Raw genomic sequence first — 25772 nt, 5'->3', positions numbered from 1 at the left:
ATACATAATTCTGTGTATCAGTTTTTGATTTCGATGAACGGTGTTGCTGTGGTTACTAAAAATAGAAATTTCTGTGAAATTATTTCAAAATGCTACACCTCCTACAGTTTTGGTCTGATTTCAATATAACTTGGCACACAAGTAGACTACACTAAGGTACATAATTCTGTGTATAGTTTTTCACCTCAATGAACGGTGTTGCCACGGTTACTAAAAATAGAAATTTCTGTTTAATACATGTACTCTCAAAATGCTACTCCAAATACAGTTTTGGTCTGATTATAATGTAATGTGGCATGCAAGTAGACTACACTAAAACATAAAGAGACTTAATCAAGGATCATTTTTCTATTAATTGCTGTTGAAAAGTTTCAATTCCCAACTGCCTAGTAAGTACTTTTCTCTTCTTTTGCTATAAGTACAAACCAGTAGAGCTTCAGTCTCGACAGAGACTTCTGGTATTTAAGAATAAATTATTTAAAAAGTTGAAGTTGTAGTAATCTTGTAGTCAGGTAAGGATCTTAACTGGAAACCCCCCAACTTTCTTTAAATATTGTGTATTTATGTCTCATCCAATAGAATTTGCTTTCTTATATGTAAGGGAGAAATGTTTACGGAGGTTTTAACTGCAGAACTTTAACTCTGGTTGAGTATTTGGACAAGCAAACCAGCAATGCAAATTCATGTATTGTATAAAAAAAATTAGTTTGATTTACACTTTCTTGTTGCTTGCTTTGGGTAACACTTGGAAGTTTAAATTACCGGGGTATTTTTGAATCTGGTTTGCTTGTCCAAATCTTTACCAAAGAGTTAGTTCTGTAGCTCTTGTCTTAATGGATCATCTGCATCAAGAATGAGGTCGATCTATTTACTGTAAACCAACTTTTATTCGCTTGCTAAAATTTCCGCGTGGTTTGCAGGAGCCTCGTTATTGCGAATATTTCTCGCCGCAAACCAGTCCTTAAAAGCTCTGTGTCTATTAACAACAGATCCAAAAAAGGTTTGAACACAAAAATTAATCGTCGCAAACCAGTTTACTCACGGTAAATCTTGAAATAAAGTCCTTGCGAATAAAAGATGGTTTACAGTATTTCATCTTTATTGAGAAAGGCAAGATAATCATCATAATCAAGCAAATTAATAGTTTGCAACCCTTTATCTAGGAGTAAACAATTTTAAAAAGTCTCTAGGAGGAAGAATAGCCACATTTAGCCATACTGATGTACACCTTATCTGAAAGATAAGGTGATAAGGGTGAGACCTTGAATAAATTGACGAATGTTAAGGATTATCTTATGGAAGACACTATGGGATCATATTTATGGACATCCATCAATGTTGCTAAGCAATCAAGATATTCCATTTCCTGGAAATACAAGTTTGTGGGAGAGGACAACCCACAAAATCTATCAACATAGGTGCTAATGAATAAGGATGATTCCACAGTGTTCGAACAAAAGCAGTTAATAACTTCTCTCATATAATTAATTTCATTGTAAGTTTTATCCAGGCCCCAAGACCATAAACTAAGAACAGACTTTAGTAAAAATTTCAAATCAATATAACTTTGGAAATGATTTTCATAATAAAATAAAATTTTCATCATATGTTTGAATTGACGTGTTTTGCACAATTGCAAAATTTTAAGCTAATATATATTGGATGAAATTTAAGATATTAAAAATCAAATATTAGACTTAAGTCTGTTCTCAGTTTATGATCTTGGGGCCAGATTTAATTAATAAATACAGTCATTTAGGTTGTATTGTATTATTTTAATCAACTTTTGAGTCTCTTAATGTGTTTCATTTTTTACAATTAAAAAACATAGATCATATACAGTAGCACTGCTTTGCAAAATGACTTAGTTTAACATAGGTAAACAATATTCAGTTTTACTGATGCAAAAAGCCCTGTAAAATAACGGTATGTGTATTTACATCAATTCAAAGAAAAGTTTAATTCCAAGGCACTCAGCTTAAAATTAGGTTTGCCTATGTTTTCAGGAATGTTTATACCATGTCCACATTAAATTACACTCAAAATAGCCGTAGAAAAATGTTCAGAGAGTCCTATAAACATTGAATTTTGCATCACATTTACACTGTACATACAAAAACTGAATTTACAATTGAAGTTTCTTGCTTGTCTTAAACAGGCATTGAACTAAAATATCTTACAAACAATGTGATGACAAAATGAAACGACTGAGCAAGGAACAAAATATCTGACAAACGATGTAATGATGAAATGAAAATACTGAGATCACAATGCTAGGACATCCCTCTCCTTCCTCCTCTGAACCCGCGATTTCCCCTATTGCCCCTCCCCCTCCCTCGCCCCCCTGAGTCATCTGACCAGCCCCCTTGGGGGCCCCCGCCTCCTTTGAACCCACTGTTACGAGGTCCACTGTTAAAGTCATTATCACCTGGTCCCTGGTTCCAGTTCCTCTTGCGATTGAACTGATCTGACTGATTAAAGTTCCCGTCATTTCTGTTTCCTCTAGTTCCACCTCCTCTTCTCTCATTCCATCCGCCCCCACCCCCTCTCCCTCTCCCACCCCTGCCACCTCCACCCCCCATATTCCCCCCAAAGTTCTGATCATTAAAGTTTCCCCCGTCGGAGCCCCAGTTTTCCTGCATGTTGAGGTCGTTTCTCCACTGCTGTCCCCCTGATCCGTCGTTCCACCTTTCGTCCTGATCCCCCCCTCTGCGGTTTTGGAATCTCCCGCCTCTTCCACCGCGGAATCCTTGCTGATTCGAGTTGTCCTGTCGGAATCCCTGCTGATTCGTGTTGTCCTGGCGGAAGTCCACGTCAGTGCGATAATCATTGTCCCCTTGGAAGTTGTCAGGACCAGAGAAGTTGTCTCCCTGATTTCTGTTTTGTCGCCAGGAATTTCCCTGCATGTTATTCATACCTTGAAAATCTTGTCCAAATTGGCCACCTGTAAAAAAACAATTTACATTAAAACTAGGAAATATTTAATTTTTGAAAAAAAAAAGAAACCGGGGCATTTTGTTTCCTGCTTCTCAGATTTTAATTATACGCTCAATTATTTTATAAAAATACAAAAAACATTGCAAAGTGGCAACATCAAAAATGGACGTATGCAAGTCCAAGAAACGTAATTTTAATTTTATCAAGCTTCACAGGTGTACATTTTTCAATGGTTTGATTGATACCTTGATTTCCTTGAAATCTTGGAGGATTATTCATAGGACCCGGACCCTGATTGGGGCCCATTTTCCTTTGATCTGGACTTTGAAATGGCATGTTATTCATCCCACCGAAATTCCCAGGATTCCTATTGCCAAAGTTCCCGGGATTCATTCCTCCTCGGCCCATGTTTCCCTGCATCATGCCACCAGGACCCATGTTATCTGGAGGCATGTTCATATTCCCTGGAGGACCATTATTACCCATACCATCTCTCTGCTGCATTGGGCCTTGGTTGAACGGCCCCCTGCCTTGACTCATGTCTCCAGGGCCTTGATTAAATGTCCCTCTACCTTGATTCCTATCTCCAGGTCCTTGATTAAATGGCCCTCTGCCTTGATTCATATCTCCTGGGCCTTGGTTGAATTGCCCTCTGTTCTGATTCCCCATATCTCCTGGCAGCATATTTCCCATCATTCCTCCCATGGGCCTTTGACCTGGATTTAACCTGTTGTCATGGTTACTGTCCGGAATCATCTGTTCATCCTCGTACTCTTCCTCCTGCCAGTCCTCTTCATTGTTTCTTCTGAAAGAAAACGGTGCAGCGTTCTTTAGCAAGGAAATGTCGATACATGTACATGTACCTTCAACAATGTTCAGTTTTATTGTCTTCAAAAACAGTTCATAAACAGAAGTAGAAAATGAAAGTATTTTAGAAAGAGATATAAACTAAATATTGTTCAAAGAGGTAGAGATTAAAATACTGTGTAATAATTTTCATTCTTTGGGGCCAGTTTTTGTAGTTTTTGCTAAAACCTCACGTTTGATGGAGAGTTCATTCACATCTCAACATGAAGGACATAATTTCTGAGAAGCATTATCAAAGTAAAGAGTAACTGTTTACCGGTCTCGGCCGCGGTTACGCCTGTCCTTCCTGTTATTATTATCCTTGTCCCAGTCTTTGTCGCGGCGACGTTTAGGATCCTCCTTCTCTACGTTTGGTAACTTGTTTGTCATCCACGCCCGCTCAAAGTCCCATGGTATGGGTTTAGCATAGGGGATCTTCTTGATGGGCATCCTGGGCTGTTCCTGCTGCTTGAAGAAGCTTTCATCAGCGGACCAGTCCAGTCCAGGTATAGACGGTAGATCTTCTTCTTCTGCTTTTTCTGAAACCATTGGAAAAAATTCTTATTATACCTTGTAGCATAGCATTTAATGAGGAGCTATTCAACTTTGTAGGTGGACTAAGATACAATGGAATTATAGATTTTTATCAATTTTACTTGTGCTAAGTTCTTTACCTTCCTCCTTGCTGACCATCACTTGTCCACTTGGAATCTGTCCCATTCCAGGTATAAGAGGTCCAGCTGTGGCATCAGGATCTACAACAGCGCATACATTTAACTAACAGTGAAATACTAGACAGCGGAGCCTACTTTATCACATCCTTCACTGGTTCTACCTAGTTGTCTAGCTGCTGAGTATCTATTTGTCATTTCTTTGAACTTCTCCTGATGAAATAAAATTCTGTTGTAAGCAGGTATTGGCTACAACCTTGTTTCTGTATATCTGAGTTTTACTGTATTCAGGCAGCTTGATCTCTTTATAGTTTGTGTGACAATTAAAGAAACTAGGTTGGTGATTTTGTTTACACCATTGAACTAGCAGTGTGCCTGGATACCTCAGATATAACATTATCTTACCCATTCAAGCTTGTGGGTAGTGACCTGGGAAGTGAGTAATCCTGCATAACTAGGCTAATCTACCAACTGAGTCCTTACATAGAATGTTCATTAACTTAAATTCATGCTACAATTATTTGGGTGCTGTTTTCACAGATCATTCTCAGAATCTTGGGGACATTGTCTGCCTTTATGATTTGATGCAGAGAACTTTTACAGTTTCCACTTACTAAACTCACTCAGTCAACATGGGCCTTAGATGGTGTATTCACTTACCAAACTCGGCCAGTTCATGCTCTGAGCTTTCACTCACTTACCAAACTCGGCCAGTTCATGCTCTGAGCTTTCACTCACTTACCAAACTCGGCCAGTTCATGCTCTGAGCTTTCACTCACTTACCAAACTCGGCCAGTTCATGCTCTGAGCCTCCAGGCAGCGTATTTAGGTTGTATCTGTCTCTCATTCTATCCCCCGGTCTGTTTCGAGTCCAGAATTTCCTACCAAAAAAAACCACACCAATGTTAAAATTCTCCAAATGACATAAATATTAATCTAGTTTACTTCAACAACTGAATTGCAGATTTATATTATATGCTTTTTCAATACAACCGATCTGCATGAGATTTGTCTAGTAAGGTTCTATATATATGTTTATTGCTCTAGATTTAGCTCTAAAATACATGTAGTTTGAAGGACTTACGTTGAATGGTCATTTGACCCAGTGGCCAGAATGTGACCCATTGGATGCCAGGCCAAGCTCCACACCATCCCTTCATGTGCCTCCTCCATGGACCCCACTTCTCTGTCTAACCTAAAGAACAGATCAATAACATCAAATAAACTGACGTAGACCCCGCCTCCTAAATAACAGCTCAAACATCACATCAATTGTCAAAGACCCCATCCCCTAAATACCATATCGTGGGTTATTTTAGCGGAATCTAATTTTGGCTTATTTTGGCATTTTGATGATAGTCCACTAAAATATTAATAGCAATTCTCTATAACCACTTAAACTTCGTTGCCACGCATGGTCACCGATTTTGATGAAACTTCACCCATGCTTAGTACTTGACACCAGAAACAAATATCAAACAAAATTTCGTTGCTATGTGTCTCGATTGCTATGGCAACAGCCGGAAAAGTTTGAAAAATCGAGATTTTCAGCCACTTTAAATCTTGACTGTGGCTTAATAAAAACTAGAAAAAGCAAACAAACCATTCTCACAAAAACATGACACCTTGATGTCACTTATACTGTAAAGAAACTGTTTAGAATATATCTCTAAGTAAGTGGTAACCAAGGGTACATTTGGAATACATTTAAAATGCTGAAATATGATGATAAACACTCCATATTCACTAATGGTAGGTGTTACATGCTGAAACTCAATCAACGACTTAAGAAAAATAATGAAAATGTTTGACCTTAAGTATATAAGTATAAGCAACATTATTCTATAAATAACTTTTATGATTGCCATGGTAACACAGTGTAACCATGCAAAACCTGTAACTAAGATTGGTTTAATGCTACTGTCTTGAGGAAAAACATGAAAATTCAAGACTGGCAAACATGCATCCTTAGGACCTTGCAACACCAAAACCATAAGAAAAATTGGGTATAATTGCTACTTTGCAGTGTTACCATGGAAACAAAGTACCAGTGCTTAAAAGTGAATTATTTTTCCCTGCATTAAGAATTAAATTGCCATTTAATCAAGAAACAAATTAAAGAACTCAGCTTGAATAGTACTTATCTGTTAGAACTGAAGTTGAATATCATATATTGATATTTACATTTGCAAGTGTTTTCCTTTATATAACACTACTGAAAGCAAGCGTTTTTATAACTGTGTAAATACAGGTATGGGGTCAAGAGGTCATAGATGTGCGTTTGGATAAACGTTCGACGTAATTTCTCTGTGACGTCATAAAGGGTCGACGCGTGTTTAGTGGATTACATACAAGCCGTTGGGTTTGAAAAATTACCGCATTTCACGCGTTAAAAGTAACAATCAGGCAAATATAAAGTATGAATAAGACACAAATGTAAATATAAGTAATAAGGTATCATTTTTTGAGTTTTATTGAGATGTAAAACGGGTTGGCACATGATCAAATCTTCCATAAAGCCCTTCGGGTTTTATTTGATTTGATCACGTGACCAACCCGTTTTACATCTCAATAAAACTCAAAAAATGATACCTTATTTCTTAAATAAAATTTGATGAATAAAACAACACTGTTGCTATGGTTACCAAGAAGGGAAAATGTTCGATTTTGTGAACATTATATCAATATTAAACCCTGTGTGCCAACTTCTTGCATCCATTTAGAGATTGGATGAGAGTCAAAATTAAAAGTCAAGTTAGCTGTTAATAAATATCAGTCATAAAAGTTTTGGGAATCTACATTTAAGGGTACGTATCCAAGAAAAGAAAATATTTTTCAGGTTTTTAAGCATATATTTTCCGCTTATTTCCATAGCAACACTCTATTTAAAGAATCTAATCTGAATTTTTTCAAATGGAAAAACCTAGAGCACACCAGCATCTTATAAAATTGATCATTAGTTATGAGGAAATATGCTTTTTTTTTAAAGATAGGATCATAAACATACAGAGTGTTACATTGAAGGCTCTCTGTGGTACAAAAACCTTGGCAACCATTGCCAACCAAAATGAAATATCATATTTTGTTCTTGGTATATGTTTCAAGGCTCTTTTTTCTATTATTTGGTCACATTTCATCCTATAATTGCTTTTTATTTTTACATGTATGACTTTATAAAATTCAATGAATATTTTTTTTTACTTTTGAATACTTTGTTACCATAGTAACGTATGTAATAGTTGATTTACCAAACATGTTTATCATGCATTTGAGACATCTGACCTTCAACTTTTGGAAACAGTCATTGCCAATTGTTTGCTTTGCCGCAAATGTTAACTATGGGGCTCTAAACATGTTAAAACCTGCCATTTTTCGAACTTTAAGACATGTTGCCATGGTAACTATAAAACATAGCAACCAATTTTTGCCTGATTCCAGTTAAGGGTATCAATGACTTTTATCATAGTGAGTTTGGAGAAATTCTGAGACTATGCGTGCCACAGCTCCTATATAAAATTTCAAATCATTACAGAGAATGGCTCTTAATCGCTAAAACAGTCAGTACTCTTCTTAGTGACCATCTGCGAAGACCTGAAACCCTGCGTCCGCTTAAATGAATTAGGCCAAAATTATTGCATACCTTTGAGCAGGCAAAATGCCAAATTTTACACCCGCCAAGAAAACCCGCTATACAGTAACAGCTCAAACATCAGATAGTCTGACATAGACCCCACCCCCTAAATAACAGTTTAATAACATCAGATAGTCTGACATAGACCCCACCCCCAAATAACAGTTCAATAACATCAGATAGTCTGACATAGACCCCACCCCCTAAATAATAGTTCAATATCAATAACATCAGATAGACTGACATAGACCCCACCCCCAAATAACAGTTCAAACATCACACTGTCATAAATGTAGATGCCACCCCCTAAATAACAGCTCAAACATCTGATAAACTGTCATAGACCCCGCCTCCCTGTCTAACCTAAGTAACAGCTCAAAAACATTAAAAAAGATGCATATTTCATTAGAGATGAAGCTGTTTTATCACACTTGAAATGATGAAGAGCTTATCAGCCTGCTTGTTTTTATTAACTTATCGTATGATTTGCTTTTCTTAGATCAAACTTACAGACTTAAATGTGTAAAACAAAAATTATATCAACGAACACAAACCCCATATTCCAGAACATGACCGCTCCATCGGATCCACCACTCACAAACAAGCCTTCGTGTATAGGGTGCCAGGCCACAGCTGTAAACAGAGGGAAACTCTGATATTTGTAATCTATCTTTTTGCAGGTTTAACATCAAAAAGTTTGAACAGTGTTCTGATCGTCAAATAAATGAAGACCTTGAGCTTTTCAATTTAAATGCCGTTTTCATTTATTCACATGTATGTGTATGCATGAACACATAAAAAAATATTTGTTATGCTTTAAACATACATGTATGAGAGTATCTTTTTCATGTTTTAACCTTGAATATCTACAGTAAAACTCGGTTATAGCGAAGTCCTAGGGACCTGTGAATTTAATTCGCTATATCCGTAATTCGTTATAACCGTATAACGAATTCGTAAAACCATATAAAGCGAATTCGCAATATGCATGTTTTCCTTCAAGTATTACTACCAAATATGTTAGGGAAGAAAATATTACAAAACATACCTTCGATAACTAAAGTTTTCTTGTGAGTTGAATTATATATACAATTCCATGAACAAAAATAAGTCAGTTCAATTTATTAAATTTTGAGATCTTTGAAAGTTCGTTATAAAAGATGTAAATTTCATTATATTTAACTTCAACGGGACCCAAAATCAGTTCGCTATATCCGTAAATTCGTTATATCAGAGTTCGTTATAACCGTAAAATTTTACAAGGATTTGTTTAGAATTTTGCCAGACACCCAGAAAAACTTCGCTATATCCGTGAATTCACTATATACGTGTTCGTACTAAATGAGTTTTACTGTATATTTTTTTATTACAGATAAACTTTTCTTATTTGGACACCACCGTTTCCATAAAAATTGACCTAATTGGACAACATTCCACATAAGAAAACAGACTTAAAAGTTTACACCATATTAGGCAAAATTTAGGAATACACAACATCTGGATAGGATAAGTTTCACTGTAAATCTATTTTGCTTGAATGGTTATTTGGGTTTTCTGGGATATTAACCTTAAAAATACAATTAGCAATATACTCTTCTGTTCCCAGTTTTTGAAAAAAGGCAGCAAAATAAATGCTTATAACTGTCTGTCTGTCCCTTTGTCACACAAAAATGATTATGTACTAGTATTTGAATGAAAGATTATGGGGCTTTCATATTTCATGTTATTTTGCTGTAGGACCTTCCAGATGTTTTGATTTATGTCACTGACCTTGAAGTATGACCTTTTTAAAATAAAATAAATTAACCCCTTACCTAATAAGACATGTCATTGACATGACATGAAAATATGAAAGAGATGACATTATGTCACTGACCTTGAAGTACATGTATGACCTTTACAAAAATTAACCTTTCACCTAAAAATAAGTCATTGACATGACATGAAAGACACGACTTACGTCATTGACCTTGATATATGACCTTTTTTTTTAAAATTAATCCTTAACCTACAAAGACAAGGTTTTCCTATTTTTACAAGTGCATAATCTGTAAGACCTTTCAGAATATTCTCTGATTTTTTATCCCCGCGCCCTTGACCAAAACCTATTTTTAAAAATAATGATCCCAGGTGCAGATTTTTGCACTATAAGAAACAAGGCTTTCATATTTGCATGCATGCAATAGCAAAGACAAATGTACCATGATTTTTGACCTCATGACCTTGACCTCAAAGATTGCCTTTCAAAAACTTAATCCTTGGTCATAACTTCTGCAGAAAATCTGTGCCAGAATGTCTTATTTCAAAACAATGAAACTGTTTACCGGTAAGTTAAGACAATTAAAATATGCCATAGATCACTGTACCCCAACCAGTAAAGCCCTGCAAGTTGGAAATCACAATTCTCTGCATTTCCTTATGCTTTTAAGAACTTTCTCCATTTTATATTCAAACAGTTACTTTTCAAACCCCAAGTCTTTTAGTGGCTTGTGTTGCTAAGGTCAAATATTCAGTGTTTGTCTGTGAAGTGACAATACAATGACCCTCCACTCCACCTTCAATGTGACCTTTAACCGTGTGTACAGGTGATAAACTGCCTTACCTGTGGCTTCTTTCTTGTGACCTTTAAATGTCTGAATCTCCTCCTTCATGTTACGGATGTCAAAGACTTTCAGGAGATGGTCTCTTGAAGCCGTCAGCAGCCAGTTCCCGTTCTTGTTCCATTTCAGTTCCATCACTGTGGCTTTGTGTGCATGTCTTCCAGGGCAAAAAATAGGTTTTAAAAATGTCAGCAAAGGCATTTAGGATCTTGTTAGACTTTCAAATACCTGAGACTCCCAGGTAATCTTACTTTAAATGTTTGACTTTTTTAAGCATAAAAGCCATTAATAAATACAAAAATTGTTCTTGTTTTTTTAATTTTTCTACTGACAAGTTTTGAAATCAGATGGGCTGCATATCAAACTACATTATAATTCTGACTACCGGTAGTACATGTATATCATAACTCATTTCTCATAGTTTTTAACCAGTTTAACTCCAGTATTTTGGTCAAAACAAAATTAAAGTAAAGGAAATACAAGATCTGACTCAAATATGAACCATCTTTACAAATTTTTGAACAAAATTGTTGCTTTTTCGCCCAGAGGTTCTGAATTCTGGAATCTTCATTATAGTATCATATACATATACCTCCTTTACAGGGACTTGACGTATCAACCTAATATCTACTGAGTCATGATATACAAACTGACACAAGAGTTTTACATCACATCTAATATTAGTTTACGGCCATCGTCAGCCTTAGAGTTATCAGATATGAACACTTTTATAAAGAGACCAAGGGCTGAAGAAGAGTATGATATTGCACGTGTCATGATTTTTATAAAGTCATATATATTTACAATGTGTCACAAAAAATAAATGTCAAGTTGAAGTATTTCGTTCTACTGTTTCTTTTTTGAAGAATTTTTTTCAAGCTTTTTTTTTTTTTTTAGGAGCACAAAAACATGAATATTTATAAAATGCCAGACAGGCAAATGATAAAATGCCAAATATGTGTGTGATATTAGACCATACATGTATATCACTCAAGAGTCGCACATAGATTTTTGTAGTTATAACACACTTTTTGTAGAAGTACACTTTTTGTAGCTTCCTGGTGGAGGGGGGGGGGGGGGGAGGGGGCATTGACAGAAATAAAACAACAGTAAATGATTACATGGTGGCCAGACTCGTCCCGGCTCGCGGGTCCCATAACTTAATCGGCTGTTGGTTGTCTTTGCTGCCTGACGCTAAGAGAGCTTTTTGTGGGTGCCAGTCTACACATTTAACATCTGATCCATGACCTATATTTAGAAACGAGGAAAGAAACACATAGCACTATTTTATGTTCAGTCCAAAAGATGTGATATCCAAAGGCTTGTTAACTGTGAACATGCAGTACCATCAAAATTATGAATTCCAGAGTTTTCAAACTGTTGTCCATCATTTTTATATTTCATCCCGAACTCTAACGGGAGTAATTCCCCTTTCTTACAGTAATAATGATTATTTGCATCTTCGTATGGTAATGCATGACCAAGCTTATTTCATTCTTTTATAACAAATTCTGTTGCAGTATTTAAGTTTGAAGCTGGTTTAATTACTATACATATCTTTGGAACATTTCTATTTTCATAGTTATAATAAATTACTCCAACGGCGTATTTCCATGACTCTTAAAAGTCAGTGTTACATGCTGACCAGATAGCTCAGATTTTTATAAATTTATTTAAGTCAATCGGTCACACGGGCTTGTCAATTTTAAGGCAATGTCCGTGATTGTCCTTTAAAATCCCAACATACCTCTAAGAATTTTTTCTTCGTGACATTTCATGAAGTCCCAGATTCGAACAGTTCCGTCATCAGAACATGTGGCAAATTTACTATCCGACGGGCAAAAACTATATCAGAAAAACAAAGGAAACAAAATATCTCCATACAAATTTATTAAGCAAATTAAATGAGACAGATGAATATATAAATAATTTCAGATGTTATGCATTTTGTCTTTGTCACCATTTCCTAAGACTGTTAATTACCGTATACATGTGAGAAATGGGTGATAATGAGATATCTCTAAATGAAAATTTCAATCATGCTACAAATGTTCAGAAAATTTTAAGTTTTATCTGGTATGCATCAATAATGGAGAAAATATAATTTTTTGAAAAAGAGATGTCAACAGATTTTTGAATAACAGTGACCCTGAAGCAATTTTGATCTCTGGTGGTCTGTATTATAGGTAGATGGCTTCTACTTTATGCTGGTAATTTTTCATAAAGAAAATTCAAACTACCAGTATGTTTTTGAAATTATCCCTTAATCTTTTCATAAATATCCTACACTCCAGATACACTTGTAGCAGTGATTAATGGGATGCATGATGAAATTTCACTGTAAATGAGGAATAATGTATGATGGATGAACTATGAAATGTGTGAACTTTTTCCTTGAACACCTCTTTTTCCAGGTGTATGATTCAACAGTCTGTTTTTAATGTAATGGTGACAATGACTTTATCCCTCTCCAACTTAATTCACTCATTCTAAATGGGCACATTGGCCTTTATTTTAATTGTGTTCTGGGCTAAAGCCTTTATTGAATTTGCATCAAAACTAGGGCACAAAGCCTTTATTGCAAATAAAACAAATCTGGGCATAAAAGCCTTTATTAGATTTTAAATTAATAAATGTAAAATTTATTAAAAATTTATTGCACAAATCCTTATGTACTGTATATCATGCCATATCAACGGGCAATAGCCTTTATTAAACCCTATAGCCTGATCACATCCGATACACTGATAAAACATCTATCACCAAACCTGTGGACTTTTCCTGTACCTTTGGAGAGCCAGTCTGATTCATCAAATAGAGAACAAGTAAAATACTCAACAACACTGAAACCAAGCATTTCAGTCTGTGTCTTAGTAGAGAAATCTTAACATAAAGCTTCCATGTAACAGGAAAAGTCCACAGTTCTAGAGTCCTAATCACTTCACATGGGTTACATCCAGGCTGCTGAAGTTCATTGCTACAGCTTAAAGCCGCAGCACAAACCGAGACAAACCCCCATACAAACAAGTGATCTGATTGGTCATGGATCCTTGCATCCATGGGAACATGGTGATACCTTAACCCGCGAATCGGCTCCTTGTGCCCCTGGTACATTTTCACGTTGTTCATGTTTGACTGCCAGTACTTGATGTATCCAAAGTGGTCAGCGGTCACCATCCAGTTGTCGTTATGGCTCCACTGCATGGCTCGGCAAGAAGTGTCATGGGCCTGAAATGATAGCAATCAACCTCAGTGTAGACAGTGGTAAAAATGACAGCATCAAACTTAATATATAGACAACAGATCAATGGTTACCTTAATTATTAAATAATTCATATAGACAATGGTTCATTGGTATTGGTACATGTAGTAACTTTTCTCTAATATGTTAACAAGCAATAGATAGTCTACATCAGTGTGTTCACATATGTTGAAGTTTGCTGAAATACCTGTAAAATTGTTTCAAAATTGAAGGTGAGTCCATTCCAGAGTGTGAACTCTCCACTAGAGGCTCCAGTGACCAATCGCCTCCCTTCTGGTGTCCACTGCAAAATAGGTTCCATGTATAAGAAAAACAAAGCTATAAAAATTCAAATACATGTAATTCAAAATAATGCTTCACTGCATATCTCTACAACACAAATACATCAGCATTATGCCATTTTGTTGTAAGTACATGTATAATATATCATTTTTGTGGCATTGATTCAAACTTACATCTGCTTACTTAAAACACATCTATGTGTTGTATTTCACTCAAAATGAAATAATTATTCATTTACTACTTACAGCGAGACAAAATATTGGACATCTAAATTTATTGGTAGAAGCTCTTATGAATTTTGTGGTCACACAATTCATTGAGTTGTTTATCATGGCCATTGGTGGTGGGATCTGCAAGAGATATGAAACACAAATAAAACATAACCAGGCTACAAACTGGGTATTTTAATTTATACAGCGTAATGTCAAATCATTGAATATGTTAGAAGCGGCCCTGTTGAATAGAGTATTATACATTGTGTAAATGCATCTTCTTTAAGTAAGCACTTAAAAATGGAAAAAAAAATTGGACTATCTTCCAAGTCTGATAACCTATCTAAGGATTTTTTTTACCTTTTCAATAAAAATGATCCTTAAATCTAATTATGGCACTAATGTATATTCCAAAGATTACAAATTTCCTTTGGGTAGGATGGCAAAGTATTACATAATTATCACTGATGCCATATAACTGGTTTTTTGCCCTGCTGTGATCTGTGACTTACATCAATCTGATACAGGGAATCTGCCTGTATAGCTCTCATGTCTCTGTAGTCTCTCTGCCAAACTCGGTTCTGGAAAAACATATCAGTAACATTGAATATAAAAGATCATCAAGCTCTCTCCTAAACAACTGAAATCTTTTAATATTTACCAGTTCAACTTTAACTTAAATTATAAGACTAGACTAAGTAGACTTATAACCTATACTATTGAAACTAAAAATATATTACACAACTGATTAAAACATTTTTCCATGTTAAATATTATGATAAAATTAACTACACAAATTGAAAATGTTTGGTTTTACAATTATAGTTCAATTTAGTCACACTATACAGTTAAAAATGCTTATAACGAAGTGCTAGGGGTGGATTATAAAAATTAAATTCTTTATATCTGTTAATTTGAAGTCACATGGAATGAAAATCCCTTTACTGAAAGCATCAATTCATCACAAGTTTGTTCATTATAAGTTTGTTATACTGCATTTCTATTTAAACACTTGAGATGGAATTAAAACTAGCAATTTGTGTGCATGTGTGTTTGGGGGGTGGGGGCAATGACTTTAGATTACTATTAAATTATACAAACCTCTAAATACTGAACAACAGCTGAATTGTAGTCCACGGTTTTACGATGAACTGCTTTTCGCATACGTTTTCCGTCAAACATGACAGGGCCCGCTGAATTGTCCCCGTCTTGGGCCCCTCCCTTGGGGTCCAGCTGGGGGCCTCTTCTCTGAAACGTGCGAGCATTGGGCCGCTGGAAGGCCTGGAACGCCGGCGCTGGCATTGGCTGCATGGGAATAGTGACCACGCCTCCCGAGTCGTTCATTTTGTATTCTACAAAATCAAACACATTTCTACATCAAGAGGCACAAACATAAATACATTAGCAAAGTACATATACATGTGTCAGTATTATGCATTACTTTTTTCTGATTTATTAACAAACCAGTATGGATATATATTAAATTCCTTTTTCTGTTTTACAACTCTTGAATTTTACCAATAGTCCCCGCATCTTTAGAATTGCATTTATTATTCCACAAAACTGCTCTCAAACTCTGCCCGTAATATTAAATGTCATGAAAATTGGGAGAACTCAGTCAGACATCATTTGCCATGGGACATTTTTTTTTTTTTGCTTTATAATCCACACAAAAAAAAACATAAAGTAATTATTTCAACTTTAAAATGTCCCTCTAGTAAGGAAAAAAAGATACTGTGTATTTTTAGTTAAATCAAAACGCTATATAAAGAGCTGTTAAGGTATTGCATTATCAGTGCAACTAAACTTGTCACATTGCACCAAGCCGAGTCCCCTCCCCCTTCCCTGGGTGAGCAGTGACAACAGTGCAGTATCTGTCACTTTAGCACACAGAGATTTGTACAGCAGTTAAGAGGCCTTACTGTACTGTTAGAGTTTTTATCATGTACATCAAAACACAGAGCCTAAAAATGTTGCCGTTGCACAGCGTTCTAGGCAACTCAACATCATCCCTTAGATACCTACCAGAGTTCTTCAAGCACTTATATTTACATTCAGTGTAATTTTCTCTTTGAAATCCATTAGAAATCCATGACATTCAAATCTCTATAACACACGAAACATTGTCACCGCGCGTTAGAATACACAGTAGGAACTATATGTATTTTCAATACTTGAGGAACATCAAAATGTACATTGTTTCAAAATTTGATTAAAAAAAAAAAATTAACCTGTGAAATTAACCTAAAAATACAATAAATGTGCATTTGAAATTAATTTGTTACCTTTTTTCCTCCCAACATTTGTTTACGTTATTTAACTTTGCAATGTCATAAACGGCTCTTGTGTCTGTAAAGCACACAAGTTTTGAAGGGCGCTAATTTCACATTGAAGATTAGCAAAATAAACAATTATGAAGAGGAAAAATTAGAGAATGTAAATATAAGCATTGTTAGAGCAATATTCAATTTGTCAGCACGGCCAGGTGTGTTTTAGGACCGAAGACATCCCAAAATATGAATTCAATGCTTAAAAAGAGACCTACTCTACTTTAAGCACCACAGCTCAAGCTTTTCAAATTGTATACTTTTATCCCCAGCTATAATGAGAAGTCGAAATTTTTGTAGGAGGAAACATTTGATATCATATGTAGCAATTCAGGTTATCTTGGCCATGGATATCGGCCTGGTTAGCTTTCCTACTACACTCCACAGGATTATAGATACCCCCCTATTTTGGAAATATGTACCACCTGTTTCGAACCTAAATGAAAGACCTTCACAACTGCTTTTTCATGATTGCATTCGTGACAGAGTAGCTCTAATGTGAGTTTTCCCTTCAGCATTTACTGATTATTTATCCAAATTAGGGTACAAGGCATTTAACAAGGCTTCAAAATGATTACGATTTTGGCCATTTTGAGTTAAAGTCTGTTCTTAATTTCAATCAAATATCCGGCCAATAATTCAATCGACCAAGTTTTCCATATATTCGGAGCAGTTAGATTATCTCCCTTTTAGTTTTACCATGTTAAAAAGTTTCCTTTCAAAAACATCTTGAACGCGGATTACGCCTTAATCATTGGGGGAAACTACACCCAAAACCAAGATTGTGGTGTACAAACATATAGGGAGCGGTGATGAGGGGTCCAAAATACAGTTCACTTCTAAGACTTGTACTTTAATCCATTATTCCACCTTGTGCTGGCCAAGTGTTCAAAATGTTCAACGCTTCTGAATTTTAAGACATGGCTTACCAATATTGATCTCAGTTTAATCTGATTTCATCATTTCAGATACTTCCAAAGAAACATCTTTTATTCGATTTAAACTTCATTAAACCTAAAATAATGTCTGTGCACATTAGTCAACATGTTTAATTATCAGAACAACCAAAGCACAAAATGGCGCTTGTTGTAACGGAAATGGAACAAATTTCGAATTTCCGACCACTGAATACATCTTGAACGACATAAATTTTTCCGAATTATTGTCTAAATAGTTAAACACCCTTCCATCCGAAATTTAAAAAAAAAAGAAAATGAATAAATTTGATAAAGTTGAGTTATCTCTAATTAAAAAAAGAAAAACATCTTCACACGATAGTGTGCTGTGGTAGCTGTTGGGAATAGGAAAGGAGGGGGGGGGGGCATAATTTTTCAACGTGTACATGTATATTTGATTTTAAAAGTGTCAGTTTTAATAATAATATATGAATTTATATATTTGTCATTAAGAAACCATATTAAAAAAAAAGATCGTGTTCGCAGTTTAATGTTTGGTCAAAGAACATAAAAATATCAGCTGCCTGTCTATAATGTTAAAAGGAAGATGAAAGCAGAGACGGTGTTTTTCATCAAAGGCATATAAAACTCTGCTTTTATCGGTTTTGTTTTTGTTCGAAGTAAATTTTGGTTTTGAGTAATAGTTTCAATTTTCATATTTCTATATTAAATACAGTGCAATTAACATAAACGCAAAATTCGGAAAATCGAAAGAATACTTTACTAAAGAAAATTAATTTTAAAACCTTTGAATAGAAAAATGTTAACACTTTAAAGTTCAATTTATAATTTTTTAAAATGTATCTCAAACAAGACCAATGATTTTTTTTTTGCTTGATAGTACCAGGAACCTATATAGAGCATACTAAGTATATAGGTCCTTGATAGTGCGCCCCTCTATATTCTTCCAAACTGAAATATTTGGTTGTTTTTCCCCTTTTCCCACAACCTGATGAAACCTGGCCCATCTTCCGAAAATTATTATTATATCAGACACTGAAAGTGTCTGAAAGGGAGGGGGCGTTACCTGGTTAAAAAATCGACAAGCAAATGCTCACCCGAGGCATTGTGGTCATCTTGTTCTTCCTCGGCACATTTTTTCCATTAGGTAATTTCTATGTAAAATTCATCTTCACAACGTCAAGGTTTTGTGTGAAGAGAAACAATATCACAAAACATTGGAATCGTGACGGTGTGTAAAATTTTGATCCTTTTGCGACCTCACGTACCTATTCCAGGTAACATGATTTGATCAAACATGATTTGACACTGGCTGAGGAGGATTCCATATTCAAATGACTTATCATTACTTCAGTGTTCCCCTGAATTAACACAGGGATGCTTTCGTCTTGATGTTTATTTGAAATTGGCCCTTTGGTTTAAAGATTCGCAGATAGACAGAAAGATAATCAAAAAATGTAATCAACATTATTGTGCAATATACTGTGTATGTAATGAGCATTTTTTAAATATTATACGTATGTACTCTGATAAACTACTTCATGATTTTGGGCTCTGTATGGCCATAAAATATACTCATTTTATCCCCCCCCCTTTAAAAAATCAGAAATGAATAACATTAGACATTAAAACAAAAATAAGCTTTATTTCTGTTGTACAATAAAATTGTAACAGAACCCAGATATTTTGGTGCTTAATGTAATAAATTTTAAGTTTGAAACATGAAACACACAATAAAATGAAAAGACAAAGATAAATTAACAACACATAAAGTCTTTATAGCAATGGAAAGTTCCAGCTTAACCATTTAGAGCTTTATAAAGTCTAAATTTTCACACATTTTGTGAAATTGTCAAGTTTTGTAAAGAAAATATCCATTTATTAAAATCAGAGTCTAAATGTACACAAGTATAAGAAAATGTCAAGTTCTTCAAAGAAAATATTAATTAATTAAAATTGTCAATTTTCCTTAATACAACCATGGAATATTACATTTCATTAGCATCAGCATTTCATTTGCTTTATTTTAAAATGATAAAAAGTATGAATAGTTTTTGTTATAAAACAAATTTTTACATTATTCCGTGGATCAACTAAACATAATGACTTTTAACAAACAACAATGACATATACATAAATGTAGTTTGTCATACAAGTTCAGTATCAATGACTTGGCAACTGATGAGGGGATATTCTTTTCAAATCAGAGGTCAACAGAAATAGTTCTGCATTTTAATCCATCCAACACCTGCAAGAAGACAACATGTACATTTAAAAAAAAATAAAGTAGAAATATATAGAAACATAAAGCACCAAAAGGGCATTAAATTTGACTACATATTAATCTGACACATATATAAGACTATGTAAACAGGCCTCTTTACCTTCACAGCAGACCAGAGGTCAGTAAAAACAGACCGTGTGGAGAATGGGTCTGCCAGCTCGGGGCTCGAAATCTTGTAAAATCTCGTCTATATCATTGTCCAGATCTTCAGACTCAAACAGCTAGAAAGCAAACCACAATGATTTAACCTTAATCAGTCAGTTTTGAACATACACATAATACTTTTGTCAAAAAAAAATGACACACAAACAACATGCATAGATTTCTCATCATAATAAGATTTCCATCGGATAAAACACACTCTTTCCATGGTAACCAGATCTCCAATCAGATATAAACTCTCTTACCATGGTAACCAGATCTCCAATCAGATATAAACTCTCTTACCATGGTAACCAGATCTCCAATCAGATATATCTCTCTTACCATGGTAACAGATATAAACTCTCTTACCATGGTAACCAGATCTCCAATCAGATATAAACTCTCTTACCATGGTAACCAGATCTCCAATCAGATATAAACTCTCTTACCATGGTAACCAGATCTCCAATCAGATATAAACTCTCTTACCATGGTAACCAGATCTCCAATCAGATAAAAACTCTCTTACCATGGTAACCAGATCTCCAGTCAGATATAAACTCACTTACCATGGTAACCAGATCTCCAATCAGATATAAACTCTCTTACCATGGCAACCAGATCTCCAATCAGATATAAACTCTCTTACCATGTTAACCAGATCTCCAATCAGATATAAACTTTCTTACCATGGTAATGATATAATCTCTCCTGCCATGGTAACTAGATCTCCAATCAGATATAAACTCTTTTACCATGGTAACCAGATTTTCAATCAGATATAAACTCTCTTACCAAGGTAACCAGATCTCCAATCAGATATAAACTTCCTTACCATAGTAACCAGATCTCCAATGAATTATAAACTCTCTTACCATGGTAACCAGATCTCCAAGTAGATATAAACTCTCTTACCATAGTAAACAGATCTCCAATCAGATATAAACTCTCTTACCATGGCAACCAGATCTCCAATCAGATATAAACTCTCTTACCTTGGTAACCAGACCTCCAATTATCAGATATAAACTCTCTTACCATGGCAACCAGATCTCCAATCAGATATAAACTCTCTTACCATGGAAATGATATAATCTCTCCTGCCATGGTAACTAGATTTCCAATCAGATATAAACTCTTACCATGGTAAATTTAAACTCTCTTACCCTGCTAATGAGATCTCCAATCAGAGATAAACTTTCTTACCATGGTAACCAGATCTCCAATCAGAAAAGCTCCAATCGTGGCTTCCTCGTGATTATCTTGGATGTCAATGTTTATGATGTGAGCAGGCTGCATGTCTTCCTTTTCTCTTGTTTCAAAGTCTGTGTTTGAAATATAAAATTCATAAATGCTTCAACAAAACTACTTTGACACAACTCTTTTGGAGACTTATTTATACTACAAGTAATTGTCTCAATTAAGGTTAAGGAATGACTCTAATTATTGGCCAAATTATTCGATATAATATGGTTTGGGTCAGTTTATGCTTTATAATCCGCGAAGCGATAGATGAAACTCTTATTTAACAACAACAAGCTTCTGACCTTCTATGACTTGATCGTACACTCTTTCTTCACATGTGATGATGACATTGAATTTCTCCTTGCAGGCCTGAAACCTCTCTGGCATTGGTTTAATTCTTCTGTTCCTATCCAGCATGTGGAGAATTCCATTCTGTGTATATCTGTATTGTTCAGGAATTATTTCAACATGTCATGATTACAAAATGTGTAATTATGGCCATCTTAAATTAATTGTTTGGTTGCCCTCTCCCGACCATCTGCTTAAAAATGGCCTGACTCTTTTTTTTTTTTTTACTTCAAAGACACAAGTTGCCCGCATGGTGCAGTGGTTAGAATGTCTGCTCTAGAGTTGCGAAGTAAGGAGTAGATCCTTACGTTGTGGGTTCTAATCCCACTGTGGGATGTGGAGACCGGTCCTTCAGATGAGACGGTGAACCAAAGTCCCTTGTCGCAGTAGGTGCTGGCACAAAAAAGATCCCTCCCTGCTCAATGGCCCTGAGTGCCGAGTATAGGACAAAATTTGCAGCTATCCACCGGCAAGTAGTGACATCTCCATATGAGTGAAAAATTCTCGAGAGGAATGTTAAACAATATAAAATCAATTAATTAAAGACACAATATTTTTTTCCTTTTATCCTGTCAAATGTCAATAAATACAAGTTTGTTGAAATTTTCTGGAAAAAAGATTTTCCAACCTACTTACCGACCCAATAATTTTACCCTGATTCAGCAGGGCAAGCAAACATTATTTTAAGGAGGATACAATTCTGGATCCTTTCTCATGAGGTCTCTGTACATTTCATCGTAGGTTGTGTTGAAATCATAAATATTGGGCTTGTCCAATGTAGCTCCTGGTAACTTCACTTGACTACCAGTTCCAAGAGATCGTACATTGTACCCCCGCTTACTGCATAGAAAGAGACATGTTGATACAAATTATTCTTCGACATTAACAAAGAGATATCTTAAGGTATTTGTTATAGGTATATTCAAAATAAAATATCAGCTTTCTTGCAATGCTTGAAAAAAGAAATGAGCAAAATCTTTCATAAAGACAAACACAAAATGTCACAGCAGAATGTAAAACATGGAGTAGAAGAATATCCCAAGATAAATTATATGCCAAAAAAAAAATCTAGTGGGAAGAATTTCATATACCAATGTAATCATTATTACTTCTATCAAATTGATATGAAAAATTACTGGTTGAAACTAATACTAAGTTAATTAATAAACACATTCATTTTTTTCACCATTGAAGTCAAATGAAATCTTTTTTTTTAATATGACGTCCTTTTACCTTAAAAAGCTGTGTGCCTCCATACTTCTGTTCTGATTACTGGAGCAGACCACAGCAACAGACAGTGGAGAGCCTCCGTCCGTCATGACGTCTACCAACGTCTGCAATAGACAAGACAGAAACAAATCTTAACAGTAAAGGTGGCAATGGTTACCTTTGATCAGTCTTGACGTCTACCAACGTCTGCAATAGACAAGACGATATTTCAATATATTGCAATACAATGACAAAAAATTCACTGCAATACGATTTTGTAAAAGGTCTATATATTGGCAATATGACTTAGACAGAAATGAATTGTTACATTAAATATAAAAATGGACTATAAAAGTTTGTTATTAAGCCAAACAGTAAGACAAATTGTTTTGTGGGAATAAACAAATCAAAGCATAACTTAAATGAAATCAACAAGATTTTTTTCCGTGAGACGGTAATTTACATAGTTATGTACAATGAATGTAAATTATATAAATTTAGTACATGAAAATGGCATTTTTATTACATTGAAAAAATCATTTTAAAACTATCGCAATATAAAAATAAGACAATATATCGCAATACGAAATTCATTCCAATACCACTGTCTGATTTTGTCAATAACAAGACAGAAACGAATCTTAACAGTAAAGGTGGCAATGGTTAACAGGCCAGTCTTGACGTCTACCAACTCTCCAATAGACAAGACAGAAACCATGTGTTAACAGTAAAGGTGGCAATGGTTATCAAAAATCCTTACGCTAATGAACTATGTTCTTTGACTTAAGACAAGTTTTCAATCATTACTACAATGGTTCATGTTTATTTATATAGATAAAACTTGTTACGTACTTTTAGAGATATTTTTGTTGCTTTAGTTCTACAAATGTTTGTAACAAACAAGAAAGCGGTTGACAAAGGTTAATTTCAATTGGTCACGTAACTTTAAAATGGCAAAAATGAATCTTTACTGTTGAGATTGACAACAATGGTAGACTTGAGCAGAGTTCAATACAGGTTGGCAATTGCTCTTTGAGCAATAAGCCCGGTTCAAAATATTGTCCTAGGTTAATTAATGATAGATTAACATGTACTCGTAATGTAGCAAAATAAACACAGGCGATAACTCGTACTCAGTGCATTTAATATGATTAACCACAATTGTAACTCAATCAATCAAGAGTTACATACCCGATTATTTTTTATGACCCTCAAACCCGATTTTCCCAACCCGAGTAGATATAACGTTGCACTTTAAACTCATTAAAATGATATTGTCCTAAACAATGCCAATGGCTATGTTCAGGAGGCCGGTTTACCAGTTAATTATGTTGCAGGTTTAATGTAGCAAAATAAACACAGGCGATAACTCGTACTCAGTGCATTTAATATGATTAACCCATGCAGAGAGTTCCAAATGTAAATATGGCAGGTAAATTTGAAGCAAGAAAAACTGTAGAGAAAATTAGTTGAATTTTCATCTTCATTTGGATTAATTTTTGGGATAAAAGGCATGTACAATCTCAAAGAGGTTTGTTTTGATTAATTTGGTAGTTATTTTCAGCTCAACCCCTTTTGTATTCTTCAAAATCATTTTGGACATATTGCACTTGTTAATTGAATTAATTAAGAGAGAGAAAAAATAACTTCAAAACCAAAGCCAGAATACTTTCAAATTTAGCACAAATTAAACTGAAAAGGCTTTCTTAAAAAAAATGCACACTTAATTCAGGTCATTTACTGAATAATGAAACCTTCAATGCTCTTTTTTAACATTTAAATTTACTGAACAATTGAACATATATTAATTTTTTGTCTTTGTAAGTTAAAGCCTTTTTTAAATAAAAGAATTAATCTCAATACACAAATAATTATGTGTATATATAATTATATACATAATTTAATCATGGTAAATATGTCATGACTGTCGTGTAAGATAACCAGGAAATTTTATTTCCAAATCTGGTCATACGTCAGAAATTTTTCATGTGAAACATTCCCAAGTATTCCTGCAGAGAGTTCAATGTCCTTTGCGCGAATAAATTTAAATAAATAATAACGTAAAAAATTAGTTGAATTTTCAGGCTATCAGTTTGTAGATATTTTCCAAATAAACAAAAAATAACTCTGCAATTTGTTGTTATTTTCAGCCAAAATTGCACAACCCTTTAGTATTCTTCGCTCGGCTGTCTTATTTCCGACGAGCTCCGATTTGTGACGTCACAGTTTCAGTCGTAGACTAACTGTGGTAAGGCTTGATGTTTGAAGTGGCTGATAAATTTTTCAAGTTTTTTCGATGGTCAACTGCGCTCGCCCCAACGGTTGCACCGTAAAACATATTATAGAGAAACACTATAATCTCAATCACATGACAAGAAATGAATGGTTACTATTGAGACAACAATGGTTAATCTCAAGTAGTCATGTTGTTCACAAACAAGACAAAAATTAAATGTAAAAGTATTGACAACAAAAGATGTTTCACTATTCAAGCTCTCTTTGCCTCAAAGACTGGGAAAAGTGTAAATGTAATGACATTGAAATATTTTTCAGACAAGGTTGCAATGGGCCATGTACGTTCCCGTTCACATTTGAAAGTAATTAAGTCTTGAAATAACAAAACCCGATGCCTACCTCAGTTTCTGCTTCTTTGACACAATTTATATTTATGTTTCCGGTGTGACAAGAATTTGATAGCTCGATCCTAAAATTGCACTATTATAATTAACTCGTGCATTGATTTTATTTACTTAAATATAGATGCTTCATATATTTGTAATTTAAAAAAAAAACTTCATTTTAAAGAATATATTTAGGCGTTATATTTAATAGATACTAGGGCTTGTTATGTAGAATT

At 34.7% G+C, this 25772-nt stretch overlaps 2 protein-coding genes across 3 annotated transcripts; both read right to left on the bottom strand.

Moving 5' to 3' along the window:
* Positions 1 to 1754: 1754 nt before the first annotated feature.
* On the bottom strand, positions 1755 to 17859 carry LOC134260055 (pre-mRNA 3' end processing protein WDR33-like). Its single transcript, XM_062742640.1, has 16 exons — positions 17698 to 17859; positions 15543 to 15793; positions 14954 to 15022; positions 14475 to 14579; positions 14135 to 14230; positions 13762 to 13913; positions 12433 to 12530; positions 11807 to 11933; positions 10688 to 10842; positions 8640 to 8718; positions 5539 to 5649; positions 5238 to 5335; positions 4458 to 4538; positions 4061 to 4322; positions 3183 to 3742; positions 1755 to 2944 (listed from the first exon to the last, which is right to left on the bottom strand). The coding sequence occupies exons 2-16, from the start codon at positions 15783 to 15785 to the stop codon at positions 2274 to 2276; spliced, it is 2907 nt and encodes a 968-aa protein (XP_062598624.1). The 5' UTR covers positions 15786 to 15793; positions 17698 to 17859; the 3' UTR covers positions 1755 to 2273.
* Positions 17860 to 19310: 1451 nt separating this feature from the next.
* LOC134260051 (RNA polymerase II subunit A C-terminal domain phosphatase SSU72-like) lies at positions 19311 to 25671 on the bottom strand. Of its 2 annotated transcripts, none has more exons than XM_062742634.1 (7): positions 25550 to 25671; positions 22940 to 23040; positions 22403 to 22546; positions 21661 to 21800; positions 21320 to 21438; positions 20070 to 20190; positions 19311 to 19933 (listed from the first exon to the last, which is right to left on the bottom strand). In XM_062742634.1, the coding sequence occupies exons 2-6, from the start codon at positions 23023 to 23025 to the stop codon at positions 20089 to 20091; spliced, it is 591 nt and encodes a 196-aa protein (XP_062598618.1). In that variant the 5' UTR covers positions 23026 to 23040; positions 25550 to 25671; the 3' UTR covers positions 19311 to 19933; positions 20070 to 20088. The 2 variants fall into 2 exon arrangements, with proteins under 2 accessions (XP_062598618.1, XP_062598619.1); XM_062742635.1 differs by having other exon boundaries at positions 19311 to 19950; positions 20088 to 20190.
* Between the last annotated feature and the right edge of the window lie 101 nt (positions 25672 to 25772).

This window comes from Saccostrea cucullata, unplaced genomic scaffold, assembly GCF_032062105.1.
Source record: "Saccostrea cucullata isolate Sc308-1 unplaced genomic scaffold, CSIRO_AGI_Scuc_v1 ctg493, whole genome shotgun sequence".
NCBI lineage: Eukaryota > Metazoa > Mollusca > Bivalvia > Ostreida > Ostreidae > Saccostrea > Saccostrea cuccullata.
This window is presented reverse-complemented; position numbering and strand designations above follow the sequence as displayed.

Excerpts from the sequence above, each read along its gene's own strand:
- LOC134260055 (XM_062742640.1), bottom strand. The coding sequence starts at position 15,785 with ATGAACGACTCGGGAGGCGTGGTCACTATTCCCATGCAGCCAATGCCA. Across the intron at positions 14,580-14,953 it reads ATTCCCTGTATCAGATTGAT|ATCCCACCACCAATGGCCAT; the intron begins GTAAGTCACAGA and ends TATCTCTTGCAG. Across the intron at positions 10,843-11,806 it reads GGGACGAGTCTGGCCACCAT|ACATGCACACAAAGCCACAG; the intron begins GTAATCATTTAC and ends TTGCCCTGGAAG.
- LOC134260051 (XM_062742634.1), bottom strand. The coding sequence starts at position 23,025 with ATGACGGACGGAGGCTCTCCACTGTCTGTTGCTGTGGTCTGCTCCAGT. Across the intron at positions 22,547-22,939 it reads GAGGCACACAGCTTTTTAAG|TAAGCGGGGGTACAATGTAC; the intron begins GTAAAAGGACGT and ends CTTTCTATGCAG. Across the intron at positions 20,191-21,319 it reads TTGGAGATCTGGTTACCATG|CTGTTTGAGTCTGAAGATCT; the intron begins GTAAGAAAGTTT and ends TTTGCTTTCTAG.